This window comes from Pongo pygmaeus, chromosome X, assembly GCF_028885625.2.
Source record: "Pongo pygmaeus isolate AG05252 chromosome X, NHGRI_mPonPyg2-v2.0_pri, whole genome shotgun sequence".
NCBI classification, from domain to species: Eukaryota; Metazoa; Chordata; class Mammalia; order Primates; family Hominidae; genus Pongo; species Pongo pygmaeus.
This window is the reverse complement of record NC_072396.2, coordinates 44,958,245-44,976,863: the sequence shown is the minus strand read 5'-3', so window position 1 is coordinate 44,976,863 and position 18,619 is coordinate 44,958,245. Positions and strand designations below refer to the sequence as shown.

Here is an 18,619-nt window from a genome sequence, read left to right as displayed (position 1 = left end):
AAAAAAAAAGTCTTTTGCCTTCAGACCTTCCCCTTCCAACCCACCCTGCCCACTCTTAGTGGATCTGTCTTCAGACGTGCTGCCTCATATTGTCCCTGTGTCCCTCGGGAAACTTTAATGGCTTGTTGCCTGTTTGATCCAGAGCACAATGTTCAATTTGGCAACCAGTGAATCTACCACTCAAGTCTTATGGGCTTCCTGTATCTGCAGCAATATGTTAGATGGTGAGGGGACATAGAAAAAGGAAGAAATACACACCATGGTCCCAGAGTTTAAAAAATGTGTCATCTAGTTGAGGAGACAAATCAAACACGAGTATGTACACATATTATGGTGCATGTACACGACGAAGGGCTGGTGGTCAGGGAAGGCCTCATGAATCTGCCCATCCCTGGGCTTGGTCATCATATAGCTCATTTGTGGTATGTGAATCTCATGCTGGCTGGGATTTTCTTTTTTATTGTGGTAAAATAGACAAAGTATAAAAGTTACCATTTTAACCATTTAAATTATACAATTCAGTGGCATTTTGTACATTCACAATGCTGTGCAGCTGTCCCCACTATTTCAAGAAAATTTTCATAACTTCAAAGGAAACCTGTACCCAGTAAGCAGTCACTCCCCATTCTTTCTTCCTCCCAGTCCCTGGCAACCACTAATCTGCCTTCTGTCTCTATGAATTTGCCTATTTTGTATATTTCATGTAAATGGAATCATATAATATGTGGCCCTTTGTATGTGGCTTTTTTCTCTTAGCATAATGTTTTCAAGGTTCATCCACGTGGTAGCACGTTATCAATGCTTTGTTCCCTTTGACAGCAGAATAACATACCATTGTATGGATATATCACATTTGTTTAACCATTCATCAGCTGATAGACATTTGGGTTGTTTCCACCTTTTGGCTGTTGTAAATAATGCTGCTATGAACATTTATGTGTAAGTTTCTTTCTGTGGTTGTATGTTTTCAATTCTCCTGAGAATATACTGAGGAATGCAACTGCTGGATCATATGATGATTCTATGTTTAACTTAATGAGGAACTGCCAAACTGTTTTCCACAGCAGCCATACTAGTGTACATCCTCACCAGCAAGGCGTGACAGTTCCGATGTCTCCACATCCTCACCAACATTTATTTTTCATTTTTAAAAAATTATAGCCACCCTAGTGAATGTGAAGCGTTATCACATTATATGTATGTATATATGTATGTATGTATTTATTTTTGAGACAGGGTCTCTGTCGCTTAGGCTGGAGTGCAGTGGTGCGATCATAGCTTCATAGCTCACTACAGCCTCAGCCTCATGAGTGCAAGCGCTCCTTTCACCTCAGCCTCCCGAGTAGCTGGGACTATACGCATGCACCGCCACACCTGGCTAATTTTTGTATTTTATGTAGAGACAAGGTCTCACCATGTTGCTCAGGCTGGTCTCAAACTCCTGGACTCAAATGATCTGCCTGCCTAAGCCTCCCAAAGTATTGAGATTACAGGTGTGAGCCACTGTGCCTGGCTTCATTGTACTTTTGATTTACCTTTCCCTAATTACTAATGGCATTGGACGTATTTTCATGTGCTTGTTGGCCATTTGTATATCTTCTTTGGAGAAATGTCTATTCAAGTCCTTTTGTTACAGGCTGAAAGAATGAGGGTCGTGGTCAACTCAGTATACCACTGGAGGCTATATGAGTAAACAGCAAACTTTCTCATAAATGCAGAATGTTGGCAAACTGACAAACTGCGTCTGCCACCCAGAAGGAATGCTGAGGGCAGTTATGCCCCAAGTGCAGTGTTTCTTGTGATTAGGTACATCTGAAGCCTGTTAGTAATAATATGAACCTGTGATCAATTAAGGAGCTGACCAATCATTACCTCCTCCTCCCTGCTCATTCTACCCAATAAATATGAAGGGCTGTGGCAGCTCAGGGGGCTGCCTTTGCTCACTAGAAGCAGGGAGCTCTCTTCTTCCCTGGACCCTTCCTTTAAAACAGTTTCTTTTGTCTTAAGTTTTCATTTCTATGTTCGTGCCCCTTCGTTCAGTCTCATAATGACGGTCTCAAGTAGTAACAACAGTAACTCTTGTAATGACGGTCTCAAGTACTAACAGTAGTGACTGTTGTAATGATGGTCTTAAGTAGTAATAGTAGTAACTGTCGTGGTGACAGTCTCAAGTAGTAACTGTGGCAGTCTACCACATCCTTTGCCCCTTTTTAAATTCAATTGTTTGTGTTTTTGCTGAGTTGTAAGAATCTTTATATATTCTATATAATAGACCCTTATATGATTTCCAAATATTTTCTGTCATTCTCTGGGTTTCTCTGTTTTTTAGAAATGACATCTCACTCTGTTGCCCAGGGTGGTCTCGAACCCCTGGGCTCCAGTGATTCTCCCAGCTTAGCCTCTTAAAGTGTTGCTGGGATACAGACTTGAGCCACCTCACCCAAACTTCATTCTATGGGTTTTTTCACTCTCTTGATAGTATCCTTTGACACACAGTTCTAATTTTGATGAAGTCCAATTTATTTTTCCTTTTGTTGCTTGTGCTTTTGGTGCCACATGTATGAAACCCATTGCCAAATCCAGAGCCATAGTGACTGGCTTCTATTCTAGGGTTGGGAGCTGTGGCTTGCTCAAGGCCATGTCCCCAAAGTCTCTCACAACTTAGCACCCAATGGATGCTCACCAGATGTTTGTAGAAGGGATGACTATGTAGTGGGATGTGAGCTGACCCTTGGTGGGGAGAGGGGTTTGTGTAGAGGTATAGCCTGACCAGGGACATGACTTTGAATAGACATTAAGGTACCTTATAAGCTGTAAGATATGGTCTGACCAAAGAGGAGGGCACACATGAACAAACTGTGGAATTCTGGGGGACAGGTAGCTGAGTGAGGCCTTCAGTGGTGGCAAGGGCTTTTTCCATGTGATTATGGAAACCTAGATCCATGGAGGAAACTTGTGAGTAGCGGAGAAAGCTCCTCAGGGGAAGGAAGGCTGGCTGTGACTTCATCTTTATACCATACTCTCTAGGATAGGGCCTGGCCGGTATTAGGCCTTAGTAAATATTCCAGTGGCCTGATGAGGGAGACTTTTAAGATATTTACATGAGAGGCTTTTCATGATATAGTCCTCCTTATATATTCTACTCTAGCTCACCCTCCTTCCAAACTTGACCTTGACTTTCTTTTTCACTAGATTCGCCCCTCTCCTAGGTGCTGTCAGCTCAGCTGCGGTACATCACTCATAACCCTGCTTGGAACATCCTTGCCTCTCCTCTCCTATCTAATTCATCTCATTCCTCCAGGCCCAAGACAGTATCCAGTTATCCACAGAACCTCAACACTGCTACTCCAGCACATCAGTGTATGGCTCTAGTCAGCCATACACTTAGCCATACACTTACCAGAGCTTAGGGTCACATGATCTTAGGTTCAGATGCAGGCTCCACTAGTTACTGTGTAAGCTTGGGTGGGCCAGTCTCCCTCTCTCTGCCTTGGTTTCCTCATTGGAAAAATGGCAGTAATAACACTGCTAAAACAGTTCTGTGATAGTGAAATGAGATAATAAATGAGATATAAAACCCTTAGTAAAGCATCCAGCTCATAGTAAGCGGTCAAAAATGGTAGCTGTACTGTTTTCTAGTTGTTTGCTGTATTTGGCTGTTCTCGTGTGGCTATAAAGAAATACGTGAGGCTGGGTAATTTATTTAAAAAAAAGGCTTAATTGGCTCATGGTTCTGCAGGCTGTACAAGAAGTGTGGTGTTGGCATCTGCTTCTGATGAGGGCCTCAGAAACCTTCCAACATGGTGGAAGGCAAAGGGAGAGCCAGTGTATCACATGGTGAGAGTGGGAGAAACAGAGAAGGGGGAGGTCCCAGACTCTTTTAAACAAGCAGATCTCATGTGAACTAACTGAGCGACAACTCATTTATCACTAAGGGGATGGTGTGAAACCATTCATGAGAGATCTGCCCCCACGATCCAATCACCTCCCACCAGGCCCCACCTCCAACACTGAGAATCACATTTCAACATGAGATTTGGAGAGGACAAACATCCAAACGGTATCATTTTATATATCTAAATCTTGCTTCCTCCGCAAGATTGTGGGTTTTTTTCTTCAGGGCAGGGGCTGAGTCTTATGCTTATTTTAACTCGTATATTTGGCACAAAGTTAGGACTATAGTAAATACTTAAGAAACATTTGTTGGTTCGAGGTGACTTTGTGATTACTCGGAGTTACTTGCTTTAGGAGACAGTATATCATTATTAAATTCTATATTATTCCACGATTCATTTTCTGAAACCCAACTTTTGCTTTGTTTTATGGGGATCTGGGACTGACTTGTGGTAATCTGATTGTATGTGTGAGCAAGTGTGTGTGTGTGTATGTGTGAGAGAGAGAGACGGAGACAGAGAGAGAGACAGAGTGGAGGGAATGGTGGAGGTAGTGACAATTGATTCCCTAAGGGGCAGAGCCAGCTACAGCTCACCATCCTAACCATTGCATCTAGCTTTCCTCTCCCAGCCCTAGAGCTGGGCTGTTATCTGCCCGGGGCAGCTGTTATGGCCCTGACTCCCCTGGGGAGGGCTGCTCAGGCCTTCCTCATTCTTCCAGGCTGCCTTTACCACAAAAGGAAATGAGGTATTTTTGACCTTATCAGACTTCTCTGCCAAGGCATCATGTTTTGCAAGAGGCTATTGCCCTGGCTATATACAGTCCTGGGCAGTGTGCTAACATTAAAGAAGCAAATGCAGGATAATGGTTACCTCTGGATAAGGGAGGCAGGGCTATGAGCTCCGAGATAAAGCTTCAGTTATCTCTGAGGTGTTTATTTTTTATGCAGGGCTGTGGGGCATATGAGTGTTCATTTATTATCATGAACATTATATAATCTTGAATTTGCTGCTTATCATTTCTATGCATGTATTATCCATAAATATTACCGTATTTTTTGAGTATTTTTCCAGCTTTATATATGTGTTGTGAAATTTTATTGTACTTCAGCTACCTATATTTTTTGCCTGACAGTTTTTGAGATTTGTCTATTTTGTTTGTTTGTTTGTTTGTTTGTTTTGAGATAGAGTTTTGCTCTTGTTGCCCAGGCTGGAGTGCAATGGCATGATTTCGGCTCACTGCAACCTCCGCCTCCCAAGTTCAAACGATTCTCCTGCCTCAGCCTCTCAAGTAGCTGGGATTACAGGTGCCCACCACCATGCCCAGCTAATTTTTTATATTTTTAGTAGAGATGGGGTTTCACCATGTTGGCCAGGCTGGTCTCGAACTCTTGACCTCAGGTGATCCTCCCGCCTCAGCCTCCCAAAGTGCTGGGATTACAGGTGTGAGCCACTGTGCCTGGCCTAGATTTGTCTATATTGATACGTGTAATATTAGACTCTGTATTAATATTCCATGTTATAAAGAGATGTATCTTTTCTGCTATTGGGTAGACATTTCAGTGGTTTCCTATTTTTCACTTTTGCAAACAATGCTATAACAAATAGTCTGATATGCAGTTCCTTGTGCCTAAGACAAGATACTTCTGTAGGAGTGGATTGGCTAGGCCATAGGACATATATGCCTCTCTCTTTGCTCGTATTGCCACATCGCTCCTCAGAGTGATTGTCCTACTTTACCTTCCCACTAGCAGTGCACAAATGTTGATGTTGGCCATGTCCTTGCCAACCCTTGGTAGTTGTATCTGTGCTTTCTCCTCTCTCTCCACATCACCAGAAAAGGTGGGAGTTAAGGTTTTGCAATTAAAGGAGAATGTCAGCTCTGAAGAATCTCCTGTTACATTTACTTTAATGAGGAAAAGATTTTGTTCTCTGTTTTGGTGAAAATAATGTTTAGACTTCTGTGGAAAACAGTTACATACACTTTTTATTCTGAAGCAGAGCAGTTTTTTTTCTTTTCTTTTTTTTTTTGTTTTGCTGTTTGCATTCTTGGCAAACAAGTAGGAAAGACCAGTTAGCAAGCTAATGTTCTAAATATTTACTTGGAGTAATAGTCATTTTTTAATGTTTTACATAGCATGGAACATTAAGTTTATGTTTACTGCTTTTCAATGTTTTGAATTGATTAAAATGAATTAAATTTAAGAATGTGGCACAACTTTATGGATAAAGATTGATCATAATTATTTGCCACTTTATTTGCATTTTGTGAGGGAAAAATACATGGTAAGAAAATGTGTTGACATTTTACAAACAGGTTAGAAAAGTCATAAAGAGTTCTGGCTATTTTATGTTGTCTCTTATGTTCACAGGTGGGAAAGGAGAAGTTTCACAAATCCCAACATTGGGGCTTTTGCAACAATGTTATGATGTTGGTGAGTGATGAAAAGCCTGGAATAGGTGGAGAACCACTTCTGGGGCAAAAGATAAAGCCTAAATGTAGCATATATCCTAAAGGAGATGGAAGTGATGTACCATCATGGGTAGCCTTTGATAAACAGGTAAGTCACATGACACTGGGAGGAATGCAGTCTTAGCATTTTACAGATGCTAAATAATTTAGTTTTGAGAAAGTAGGAGTCTTCAGTGTAAATGTTAAGGCTAGTTCTTTTTCTTTTTGCCTTTTCTACTTATTATTGCCTTTATTTTTAGTGTTTTATTTTTAGTGTTTCTCCCTTTGTCTTTATTTGTTTAAATTGACAAACATAATTGTATATATTTATGGTGTACAACATGATGTTTTGAAATATGTATATACTATGGAATGGCTAAATTGAGCTAATTAACATATGCATTACCTCATGTGCTTCTCTTTTTTTGTGATGAAAACACTATTGTCTTACAATTTTCAAGTGTACAATACGTTGTTATTAGCTATAGTCATTGTGTTATACAATAGATCTCTTAAACGTATTCCTCCTAAGTGAAATTTTGCTTCTTTTGACTAAGGTTAGTTCTTCTGAAAAGATAAATTCAAGAACAAAAGTATCCTAAACAAAGAAAAATTATTCTTGCTCTGCTCTTTTTTATCAAGCACATTGGTTGCAGAATGCCAAATGTTTATCTTTCTTGGCTAATGCTTATTAACCTTTCTCTCATCTCCTTCACTGGACAGGATAATCTGTCTTATAGACACTAAGAGTCTGGTCAGATTGTCACTTTTGCTTTTGAGTTGCCATTGACTAAATAATTGTGTTTGAGTCTGAATGTGGCTTTAAATAGGAATAGAAAAATGCCTTCTCTTCTTTTCTCCATACTAATTAGTAATAAACCATAGTAATGATTCCCCATCCCTAAGGGCTAAAATGTGATATGGCAAGAAGAATAGTGAAAGGAAGTGATGCCATTATTAGACAAGAGTTGGAATTCTTTAATGTATATGTCTATACACATACACACACATATACATATGGACATATTGGCAGTTAGAAAAGGGAATGTATTTGAATATTTTTTAAAAAGGCTAAGATCAAAGGAAAGAAAAGGCGACCAGCTATATGGATATGCTGTGTTTATCAGATAGCCCTGTATCACAGCCCAGTGTTCTGTTCTCCAGAAAGAACTAGTTATTAGATTATTTTAGATCCTGTAATTGAAAGATAGTTCAGGACTAGATAAAGAATTGAAACCATAGCATGCTAAGTTTACCAGGTGGTTTTTAGCAGCTTTTAACATGGATTGGTTGGCAGTACTTTGATTCTAATTAAAATGTCCTCAAATTGACACATCCCCATGTCATCTGTGATAGGGTAGATCATCTGTGATAGGGTAAATCAATTAGAGTGCACATTTTTTTTTGAAGCCTAGTTCTGACACTTATAGTGATCTAACAGATCACAGGGAGGCTTCCTTCCTGGGAAACCATTTCTCCTTTCAACATGGGCCAATATTCTTTTCTTGGATTATTTTCAGTACCTGGCTCCGTGCTGGACCCAGAGCTCAAAAACAATTCTGGGCTGACTGACTTGGGTGGATTATGCATAGTTTTCTGTTACTCTCAATCTTATAGGATGTTTACTTTGCATGGGCCAAAGAAAAGATTCTATTTTTACCTCATGTAAAAAAGAGGGTATCGACAATATTTTAAACTAATCCACTACTGAATAAGTATCGTAGGCCACAATGTATTAATATCAAACTATTCTCTTGCATTTCAAGTCGAAAAGTCATTTCATGTTTTTCTCAATATTTAATATGTGCCTTTCAAGCCTATTTTGCAGGCCTTTAATTACTTATGTAGAATATTTCATGAATCTGGAATAATTTTAGCTTCAGACTACTTGAGAAAATGAAGAGCTTGCTCATTTCAGGTCTAACTAAATGCAACATAATTCTTTCAGTTATTTTGTTGGTCAGCTTCTATTAAATATTCATTGAGCTTTAAATGAGACACTAAGACTGAAATATTTACGTGCTCTGATGAGACTGTGAACTACAGACTAGATCCTGGTTAATACCCGAAGCAAATTATAAAGCGCTTTCTACATTAGCGGTTCAACAAAAACAAGTCAACACCTGTTAATCATTTGTCTTAAAAATGAGACATTTTCGGTGCACCCCGTCCCAGCCGCCCGGTCCCGGCCCCTCACTCTCCTTTGCCGCGCCGCCACCATGTTCTCCGTCCGCATCCCACTCCTGCACATCACGGACCCGCAGCGGCTGCAGCTCTCGCCGCTGAAGGGGCTCAGCCTGGTCGACAAGGAGAACAGGCCGCCGGCCCTGAGCGGGACCCGGGTTCTGGCCAGCAAGACTGCAAGGAGGATCTTCCAGGAGCCCGCGAGCCGAAAACTAAAGCAGCTGCCCCCGGCGTGGAGGATGAGCCGCTGCTGAGAGGAAACCCCTGTCGCTTTGTCATCTTCCCCATCGAGTACCATGATATCTGGCAGATGTATAAGAAGGCGGAGGCTTCCTTCTGGACCACCGAAGAGGTGGACCTGTCCAAGGACATTCGGCACTGGGAATCCCTGAAGCCCGAGGAGAGAGATTTTATATCCCATGTTCTGGTTTTCTTTGCAGCAAGTGATGGCATAGTAAATGAAAATTTGGTGGAGCGATTTAGTCAAATAGTTCAGATTACAGAAGCCCGCTGTTTCTATGGCTTCCAAATTGCCATGGAAAACATACATTCTGAAATGTATAGTCTCCTTATTGACACTTACATCAAAGATCCCAAAGAAAGGGAATTTATCTTCAATGCCATTGAAACGATGCCTTGTGTCAAGAAGAAGGCAGATTGGGCCTTGCGCTGGATTGGGGACAAAGAGGCTACCTATGGTGAACGTGTTGTAGCCTTCGCTGCAGTAGAAGGCGTCTTCTTTTCCGGTTCTTTTGCATCGATATTCTGGCTCAAGAAACGAGGACCGATGCCTGGCCTCACGTTTTCCAATGAACTTATTAGCAGAGATGAGGGTTTACACTGTGATTTTGCTTGCTTGATGTTCAAACACCTGGTACACAAAACATCGGAGGAGAGAGTGAGAGAAATAATTATCAATGCTGTTCAGATAGAACAGGAATTCCTCACCGAGGCCTTGCCTGTGAAGCTCATTGGGATGAATTGCGCTCTAATGAAGCAATACATTGAGTTTGTGGCAGACAGACTTATGCTGGAACTGGGTTTTAGCAAGGTTTTCGGAGTAGAGAGCCCATTTGACTTTATGGAGAATATTTCACTGAAAGACTAACTTCTTTGAGAGGAGAGTAGGCGAGTATCAGAGGATGGGAGTGGTGTCAAGTCCAACAGAGAATTCTTTTACCTTAGATGCTGACTTCTAAATGAACTGAAGATGTGCCCTTATTTTGCTGATTTTTTTTCCATCTCATAAAAAAAATCAGCTGAAGTGTTATCAACTAGCCACACCATGAATTGTCCATAATGTTCATTAACAGCATTTTTAAAACTGTGTAGCTACCTCACAACCAGTCCTGTTTATTTATAATGCTGGTAGTATCACCTTTTGCCAGCAGGCCTGGCTGGCTGTGACTTACTATAGCAGTGACAATGGCAGTCTTGGCTTTAAAGTGAGGGGTGACCCTCTAGTGAGCTTGGCACAGCAGGATTAAACAGTCATTTAACCAGCACAGGGAGTTGAAAGTTGAAAGATGCAGCCTCACTGCTTCAACGCAGATTTTAATGTTTACTTAAATATAAAACTGGCACTTTACAAACAAATAAATATTGTTTGTACTCACAAGGCGATAATAGCTTGATTTATTTGGTTTCTACACCAAATACAAAGCATTCTCCTGACCACTAATGGGAGCCAATTCACAATTCACTAAGTGACTAAAGTAAGTTAAACTTGTGTAGACTAAGCATGTAATTTCTAAGTTTTATTTTAGTGAGTTAAAATACTCGTTAACCAATTTTAAAGTCAGTCCTGTGTTTAGATAGATATTAGTCTGTTGGTGCCAGATAGAAGACAGGTTGTGTTTTTATCCTGTGGCTTGGGTAGTGTCCTGGGATTCTCTGCCCCCCTCTGAGTAGGGTGTTGGGGGATAAAGGAATCTCTCAGGGCAAGGAGCTTCTTAAGTTAAATCACTAGAAATTTAGGCATGATCTGGGCCTTCATATGTGTGAGAAGCCGTTCCATTTTATTTCTCACTGTATTTTCCCCAACTTCTAGTTGATAAGAAAAAACCGTTGAAGAGTTTTTTTTCTTTTTGTCTTTTAATACAGGAATATGTCTCTTTTTATTGAGGTCTTTTTTATGTGCTACGATTAAATTAAATGAGATAATGCTTTAAAAGCACTTATATGTGGGAGTATTGTAAAATTTCAAGTCATCCTTAAACAAAATGACCCACCTAAGATCTTGCTCCTGTTAAGTGGTGAAATCAACTAGAGGTGGTTCCTACAAGTTGTTGTTTATTCTAGTTTTGTTTGTGTGTAAGTAGGTTGTGTGAGTTAATTCATTTATATTTACTATGTCTTTTAAATCAGAAATTTTTTATTATGTATGTCCTTTTAGATTTTACCTGTAGTTCATACTTTAAAATAATCACCCAGTGTCTTATTCTAGCATTGTCTAAATCTGAGTATTATCTAGGGGAATCTTAAACTTCAGTAGGAAACCATGAGTTATTAATACAGTTTCCATTCAAATATTAATTTCAGAACGAAACAGAATTTTTTTTTTTTTTTTTTTTTTTTTAATGAGACGAAGTCTCGCTCTGTCGCCCAGTCTGGAGTGCAGTGGTGTGATTTTGGCTCACTGCAACCTCTGCCTCTTGGGTGCAAGCAATTCTCCTGTCTCAGCCTCCCGAGTAGCTGGGACTGCAGATATGTGCCACCACACCTGGCTAATTTTTGTATTTTTAGTAGAGACGGAGTTTCACCATATTGGTCAGGCTGGTCTCGAACTCCTGACCTCAGGTGATCCACCCACCTCACCCTCCCAAAGTGCTGGGATTACAGGCATGATAAACAAATATTCTTAATACGGCTACTTTGAATTAATCTGCCTTTATGTTTGAGAGAAGAAAGCTGAGTCATTGCATGAAAGATGATGAGAGATAAATATTGATCTTTTGGCCCCATTTGTTAATTGTATTCGCTATTTGAACATTGTCCTGTTCTGTTGTTAGTTTCTTTCATCATTTGTGGTATAGTCAATTTTTAAATCTCTGTAATATGATACATTTTCCTATCTTTTAAGTTATTGTTACCTAAAGTTAATCCAGATTATATGGTCCTTATACTTCTACAACATTAAAATGAAGAAAGGCAAAAAAAAAAAAAAAAAGACGTTTTCAACTTGTTGCCAGTTTTTCCAGTAGCTTTTAATCCTAGCAATATATCTAGCATTATACTCTCAAATAATACAAAGTAAAAATAAAGACAGTTCTTTGGAAAGTGTATTAAAATTAATATTTGTAGTAGATGCTCTTTGTGCCCACCCAGATCCATGCTGGGGTGGTGCTCCCCCACCCCCAGCTGTGACAAATAGTTTGACAAACAGCTCACACCTGTAACCCTCTCTGGAGACTTGCTCTTGGCTGATGGGAGTTGCATCTCTCGGAGACACCTGAGAGGTTACACAGGCCCCTTTTCCCCAAGAGGGGGCAGCTAATAACTGACTGATTTATCAAGGGTAAAAAAAGGTCGGCTTCGTTGCCTGAAGGGGGGATAATTCTTTGCTATGATTCAGGCTCCATAGCCCCTCGTGCATCAGACCAAGGCTACACTTGACCTGAGAATGCATCCTTGCTTGCGCGGTTCATTTCCCTTTCCTTTGCTGCTTCCCTCACTCCCTTACAGGTTTCTCCCAAGAGTCTGCCCTTAATAAATCACATGCACTAAAATCTCTGTTTCAGGCTCTGCCTCTATGGAACCCAACCTAAGACAACATTCCAGGTTTTAATCCATAATTCTGAAAGCAACCACCAAAATGCCTTGCTCAAGTAGACTATCACATTACAAGCAGAGAAAATGCCTTTTGCAATCACGAAAAGGAGCCAGTCTTTGTTATCCCGCATGGCCCCTGCGGCAGACACTTCTAGCTGTTTTATCCTTTATGCATTCTACACTTCCTTCTTATAGGCAGAACAGTTTTATGCAGGCTGGAATTGTGCCCACTTAAATGTGTTACCTCCCCAGGCTTCTTGCAGCTAGGGCTGGCCGCATGACTCACTTTTGGCCGATGATATATGCGTTAAGGTTTATTGGGTGGGGCTCCTGGGAAAGTTACTATTTTTCTAATGAAAACAGGCTCAGCAGGTATGATTTTCCTGCCCTTTGCCCTCCTTTTGTTTTTCCTGTCTGGAACTAGTGTTACCGAACCAAACTGGGTCCATTTACCTGCATGCAAGGGAAAGCCAAACGCCAAAGCACCAGGTTTTTGCAGCAAGAAAGGTTTATTGAGTTGATTGGCAAGGAGACAGGAGGAAACACTCAAATCTGTCTCCTGGAGCGGGGGGGCTGGGTCGGGTTTTATAAGCATAGTGTAATGAGGTGTGATCTGATTGCATCTTGCAATGAGGTGATGCTGGGAGGCATAATCTGATTGGATCCTGCTATGGGGTGACACCAGAGCGTGATCTCTTTGGTTCCTGGATCCTGCCATATGGGGTCCACTTCTTAATTCAGTCCCTGTTCCTTGGTCCAAACTTAGATTTCACCTGTGCACACTTGGTTCAACTGGGCATGCTCGGGTTGTATGACCTTCAACCCTGGGGTCCACGGCAACTGAAAAACAACTCACGATTTTGTTATATAAAAGTTGAACTAGATTAGTCTGGTGCGGTTACACTAGGACATAATTCCTAGGGCACAGCAGCTATCTTGTGAGCATGACAGAGACAAAAGAAACCTAGGGCCTTGTTGGCATCATGGAGCCACTGTTTAAGGCCCAGGCTGCCTCTCTTTGGACTTGTAGTTGTGTGAGAAAAATCAGGCCATATTTCAGAGATTCTCAACCTAGCAAGGTATTTGGAAATATGTGGAGGTGTTTTGGGTTGTCACAATGATCAGGAGCAGGGCCAGACTAGGGTAAAGCAAATGAGGCACTTGCCTTCGGTGCAACATTTAAGGGGTGCCCCCAAACTCAGCAATTAAGCTAGATAATATTTTATTATTATCTAATTATTATTATCTATTATTAAGCTAGTATAATATTTTACAAAATCAAATGAATGCCAGAAATTCATAATGAACAAAATGCCAACATTTTAAATAAAGACAAGATCAGTAACTGTGCCGTGGAAGTTATATTGGAGCCTAAGGCAAAAGGAAAAATCAGTAATACTGATCCAATCTTTATTAAAAATTTGGCATTTTGATATTTTGTTTCTCCTGGATATTTTGCATTAATTTTGTTTTATTTTATTATTTTTTTTGAGGTGGAATCTCGCTCTGTTGCCCAGGCTGGAATGCAGTGGCACGATCTTGGCTCACTGCAACCTCCGCCTCACAGGTTCAAAGTGATTCTCCTGTCTCAGCCTCCTGAGTAGCTGGGACTACAGGCACCCACCACCACACCCGGCTAATTTTTGTAATTTTAGTAGAGACGGGGTTTTGCCATGTTGACCAGGCTGGCCTCGAACTCCTGACCTCAGGTAATCCACCCCTGCCCCCACCCAGCCTCCCAAAGTGCTGGGATTACAGGCATGAGCCACCACGCCTGGCTTGCATTAATTTTGATGTTTTAAATCACCTCACCCTAGGGCCAGCCCTGACCAGGAGGTGCTGCTACCATTGAGTATCCAGGGGCCAAGTGTATATTTTATATCCTGCAGTGTGGGGAAGGCAACCCTACATTGGTGAAAAATTGTTCTACCTCAAATGCCAATACTGTTTCCACTGAGAAACACAGTGTGTGTACTACTTGCTTAAAACCTGTAGCATTGGGAGAATTTCTAAAAACAGGCAAAAGAATTTTGCTTAATACTGCACCCACCCTTCAAAGACTTAGTTATTTCATTGAATTCATTTAAATAAAAGCAGACTATGATGGGACCAAGACAAAAACAAGACTACTCCATAATCATAACTGTCTGAACACAGAACACGAACACTGTCCAAGTCACAAAATGCATCACTCACGCCAGTTATTTCCAGTCATCATCCCAGTACCTCCATGAGTAAGAAGCAAATATAGATGGTTGTCCTCATCATATAAATGAAGAATCATTCTCAAGGAGAAATGGAGCAGGAACCAGAGTCTGAGACTGGGTGTTGGAGGCACTGATTCTGGTTCTGGTCCCGCCATTAACTATATGTGTGATTGTGGCTTAGTCACTTTACCTCTCTGAGCCTCAGTTTCCTTAACTATAATGCAAGACTTGGCTAGCTGATCTGTAAGGCCCTTTTACCTCTGGCAATTTATGTCTAAAACTTGACTGAAGTCAAATTCAGCTTGTTTATCCTAGAACTGAGCCCAGACCCTGGATCTAATGGCCTAGGACTCTCTAATTACATCAGGCACCCACTACTTCATTATTGATTGAAATTTGGCATTTAGCAGTTTATGCTACGCTATGGTGGCTGTATAAGATCTATAGTTAGCTGCTTTTATAAAACGTTGGAATATTTAGAAATATACAAATGACTGAATTTTTATATGACTTTTGTCTGGATGTTAAGCCCCATTTACATAGACTCTACAATTTTGCTCTCATTTTTCATTTGTCAACGGCTCCTAGTTAGCCTAATTTGTTTGCTGTTTCACAAATGACTCAATTATAGTAAGTGGCAAGATAAAAGTTGATCTTATGGGATATGCATACATTTAAAAATATTATTTCTTTTTTTTCCATCTATTGTAAACATAATGATTATAATCAAAACTACTGACCGCACAATTGAATTTCAATCACTTACATTAATTGACATCGAGCTTGTAATGAGCTGATTATTTATATAGCACTGTGTGACTCTATGATTTGAACAATATAAAAATAAATTTTTAAAATATAATTTGGTCCCTTGGGTCATCTTGTTTTTTTTTTGTTTTTTTTTTTTTTAGATTAAACAAGTTAGTTTATTATTCATTTGCAGCAAGGGAAAAAAACATACCCTAAGCAACTGTGGGATGTCTAATGAAGCAGGTGTTAGAAAAGGCTTATTATAGGATTTGGGCTTGTGTTAAGTAATTGTGGGGAGTAATTAAGGAAGCAGGGCTTTGCTCTGGATTGGGTGCTATCAGGAAGTAGGGGTACATCTACAACTGGGTATCTTAATAAATCTCAGAGAGAGAACAGACTAGAGTGAGTCTATACCTATAATTGGGAGAGAAGCAGCTGTCACTTCTGTGAGCCAGGAGAGGGGGATGTTTGACATTTCATGGCTGGACAAGGTTCATTTTCTGTGTTTAGATGTGACTATGGAGTAGTCTTGGTTTTGTCTTGATCCATCACGGTCACAGAGTGGCCTTGTCTGATGTTGGTGGTCTCTGAAATTATTCTTGTTTAGCAGGAGAACACCAAGGCCTAGCTGTGGATGCCAGGCCAGCTTGTAGCAGCACCAAGACCAGCTGATAGTATAGGCCGGCTCCTGGATGTCAGGGGCTACTTTTCTCTTTCTTACCCAGTACTAGCTAGAATTTTTAATTTTCCTGCAGGAGGATTAAAGAATGATCAGGTACTTTACAATTTCACTTGGTTAACAAAGAACAATACGTAAATACAGATTCTTAAAGTTTTGCCTAAAGCCAGTTAGGAATGTTATAAAATATAATCAGAATATATAAAAATAAAATACAATTAAGCTTTTAAAAAAACTGGAAAATGCATTAGATATACCTTTAAACCATACCCGAAATTTCAAATGGAAATCTTTCCATAGGTTTATATAATTTTCAGATTATCTGACTCTTGCTATTACCATGTCATAAAAGACACCATCATGTATAATTATAAGACAATGTAATTGCAATACATTGCCATTTTAATCCCATGTTTTACATCACAAGTACACAGATCTGCAGCTATTTAGTTTTAGAGAAGAAATAAAAAATCTTGCCTGAAATCAACCATGTCATACCCCAAATTCTCAACTATGCATTCTACATTTGTCACTAAGAATAAAACACTTAGTCTTTAAATTTATATTAAAGTGATAAAGCTTCCAATTTCATTGTATTATGTGGGTTTCTTTAATCTTCTTTTGAAATTCAAAAGGCACTTAATAAAAATAATCCCCAAGTCTGGAATAAATGTTTTTGGAATAAAAAGAATGAGAATCATAAATGAGCCTTTTACTAAAGAAGAGAGTTCTTCCTTCCCTCTTTTCTAAAACCTAGAATTTAGCTATTTGACAACATTTTAAGGCCCTTCCCTCAGGCCAAAACTTTTTATCAGTAACTAGGCCTGTGGCTTATTCTGATTAGTCCAAAGTTAAAATTGTCTTTTTGAACTTAAACTTTTGTAGATACCACTACATCCCCATTAGAATGGCTATAATTTTAAGACTCTTACCACTAAGTGTTGGTGATCAGGTAGAGAAACTAGAACCTTCATACATTCCTGGTAGGAATGTAAAATGGTGCTGCCATTTTGAAAGACAGTTTGACAGTTTCTTAGTTAAACATATACTTGCTGCATGACCCAGTAATTCCACTTCTATGTACCCATCTAAAAGAAATTAAAACATGTTCACACAAAAACTTGTGGGTGAATGTTTATAGCATCATTATTCGTAGTAGTCAAAAAACAGGGAACAACCCAAATGTCCCTTAAGTAATAATGGATAAACAAAATATGGTATATTTACATAATGAAAACTATTCAACAATAAAGAAACCTAATGATATATATGTTACAACATGGGTGAACCTCAAAAACATTACACTAAGTAAAAGAAGCCAGACACAGAAGACTTCCTATTATATGATTCCATATATATGAAATCCTAGAAAAGGCAAATACATAGGAAAAAGCAGATCAGCAGTTGACTGGGGCTGATGGTGGGAGAGGGGACTTTTGTGGAGGGGGGCGTGATAGAAATGTTTTAAACTGGATCGTGGTGATGATTACACAGCTTTGTAAATTTACAAAAAGCCATTGAACTGTATGCTTAAAAGTAGTAAATTTTATGGTATATAAATTACAGCTTAAAATATTAGTTAGTTTGGGTTGCCATTGTAACTGCCCAACTGGTTCACCATGCCTGCTGCCTAGACAGAGCCCATTTATCAAGATAGGGGAATTGTAATAGAGAAAGAGTTATTCACACAAAGCTGGCTGTTTGGGAGACCAGAGTTTTAATATTACTCAAATCAGTCTCCCACAAAACTCAGGAATTGGGTTTTTTAAGTATAATTTGGTCGGGGTGGTGGGGGTGAGTGGGTTGGAAAGTGGGGAGTGCTGATTGGTCAGGTTGGAAATCATAGGGAGTTGAAGCTGTCCTCTTGTACTGAGTTGTTCCTGGGTGGGGGCCACAAGACCAGATGAGCCATTTTGTCAATCTGGGTGGTGCCAGCTGATCCATTGAGTACAGGGTCTGCAAAATATCTCAAGCACTGATGTTAGGTTTTCTTTTTTTTTTCTTTTTTTTTTTTTTTTTTTGAGATAGAGTCTCGCTCTATCGCCCATGCTGGAGTGCAGTGGCGCAATCTTGGCTCACTGCAACCTCCATCTCCTGAGTTCAAGTGATTCTCCTGCCTCAGCCTCCCAAGTAGCTGGGACTACAGGCGCGTACCACCACACCCAGCTAATTTTGTGTATTTTTAGTATAGATGGGGTTTCACTGTGCTGGCCAGGATGGTCTTGATCTCCTGACTTCATGATCTGCCCTCCTTGGCCTCCCAAAGTGCTGGTGTTACAAGTATGAGCCACTGCACCTGGTGATGTTAGGTTTTATAATAGTGATCTTATTCATCCCCAGGAGCAATTTGGGGAGGTTTAGAATCTTGCAGCCTCCAGCTATATGACTCCTAAACCATAATCTCTAATCTTGTGGCTAATTCATTAGTTCTGCAAAGGCAGTCTAGTCCCTAGGCAGGAAGGGGGTTGTTTTGGGAAAGGGCTAGTATGTGTTTGTTTCAAAGTTTAACTGTACACTAAGTTCCTCCTGAAGTTAGTTTGACCTATGCCTCAGAATGAACAAGGACAGCTTGGAGGTTAGAAGCAAGATGGAGTTGGTTAGATCAGATCTCTTTCACTGTAATAATTTTCTCAATTATGATTTTTGTAAAGACGATTTCACCATAACAAAATACTACAGACTG

At 40.0% G+C, this 18,619-nt stretch overlaps 1 protein-coding gene and 1 pseudogene across 1 annotated transcript in view; both read left to right on the top strand.

Moving 5' to 3' along the window:
- EFHC2 (EF-hand domain containing 2) overlaps window positions 1–18,619 on the top strand; it is a 202,366-nt gene that overhangs the window by 24,932 nt on the left and 158,815 nt on the right. The window contains exon 3 of the mRNA XM_063660208.1: window positions 6,266–6,454. Coding sequence (XP_063516278.1) covers window positions 6,266–6,454 — 189 coding nt within the window. The remainder of the gene's footprint in view (window positions 1–6,265; window positions 6,455–18,619) is intronic.
- On the top strand, window positions 8,565–9,805 carry LOC129025345 (ribonucleoside-diphosphate reductase subunit M2-like; annotated as a pseudogene).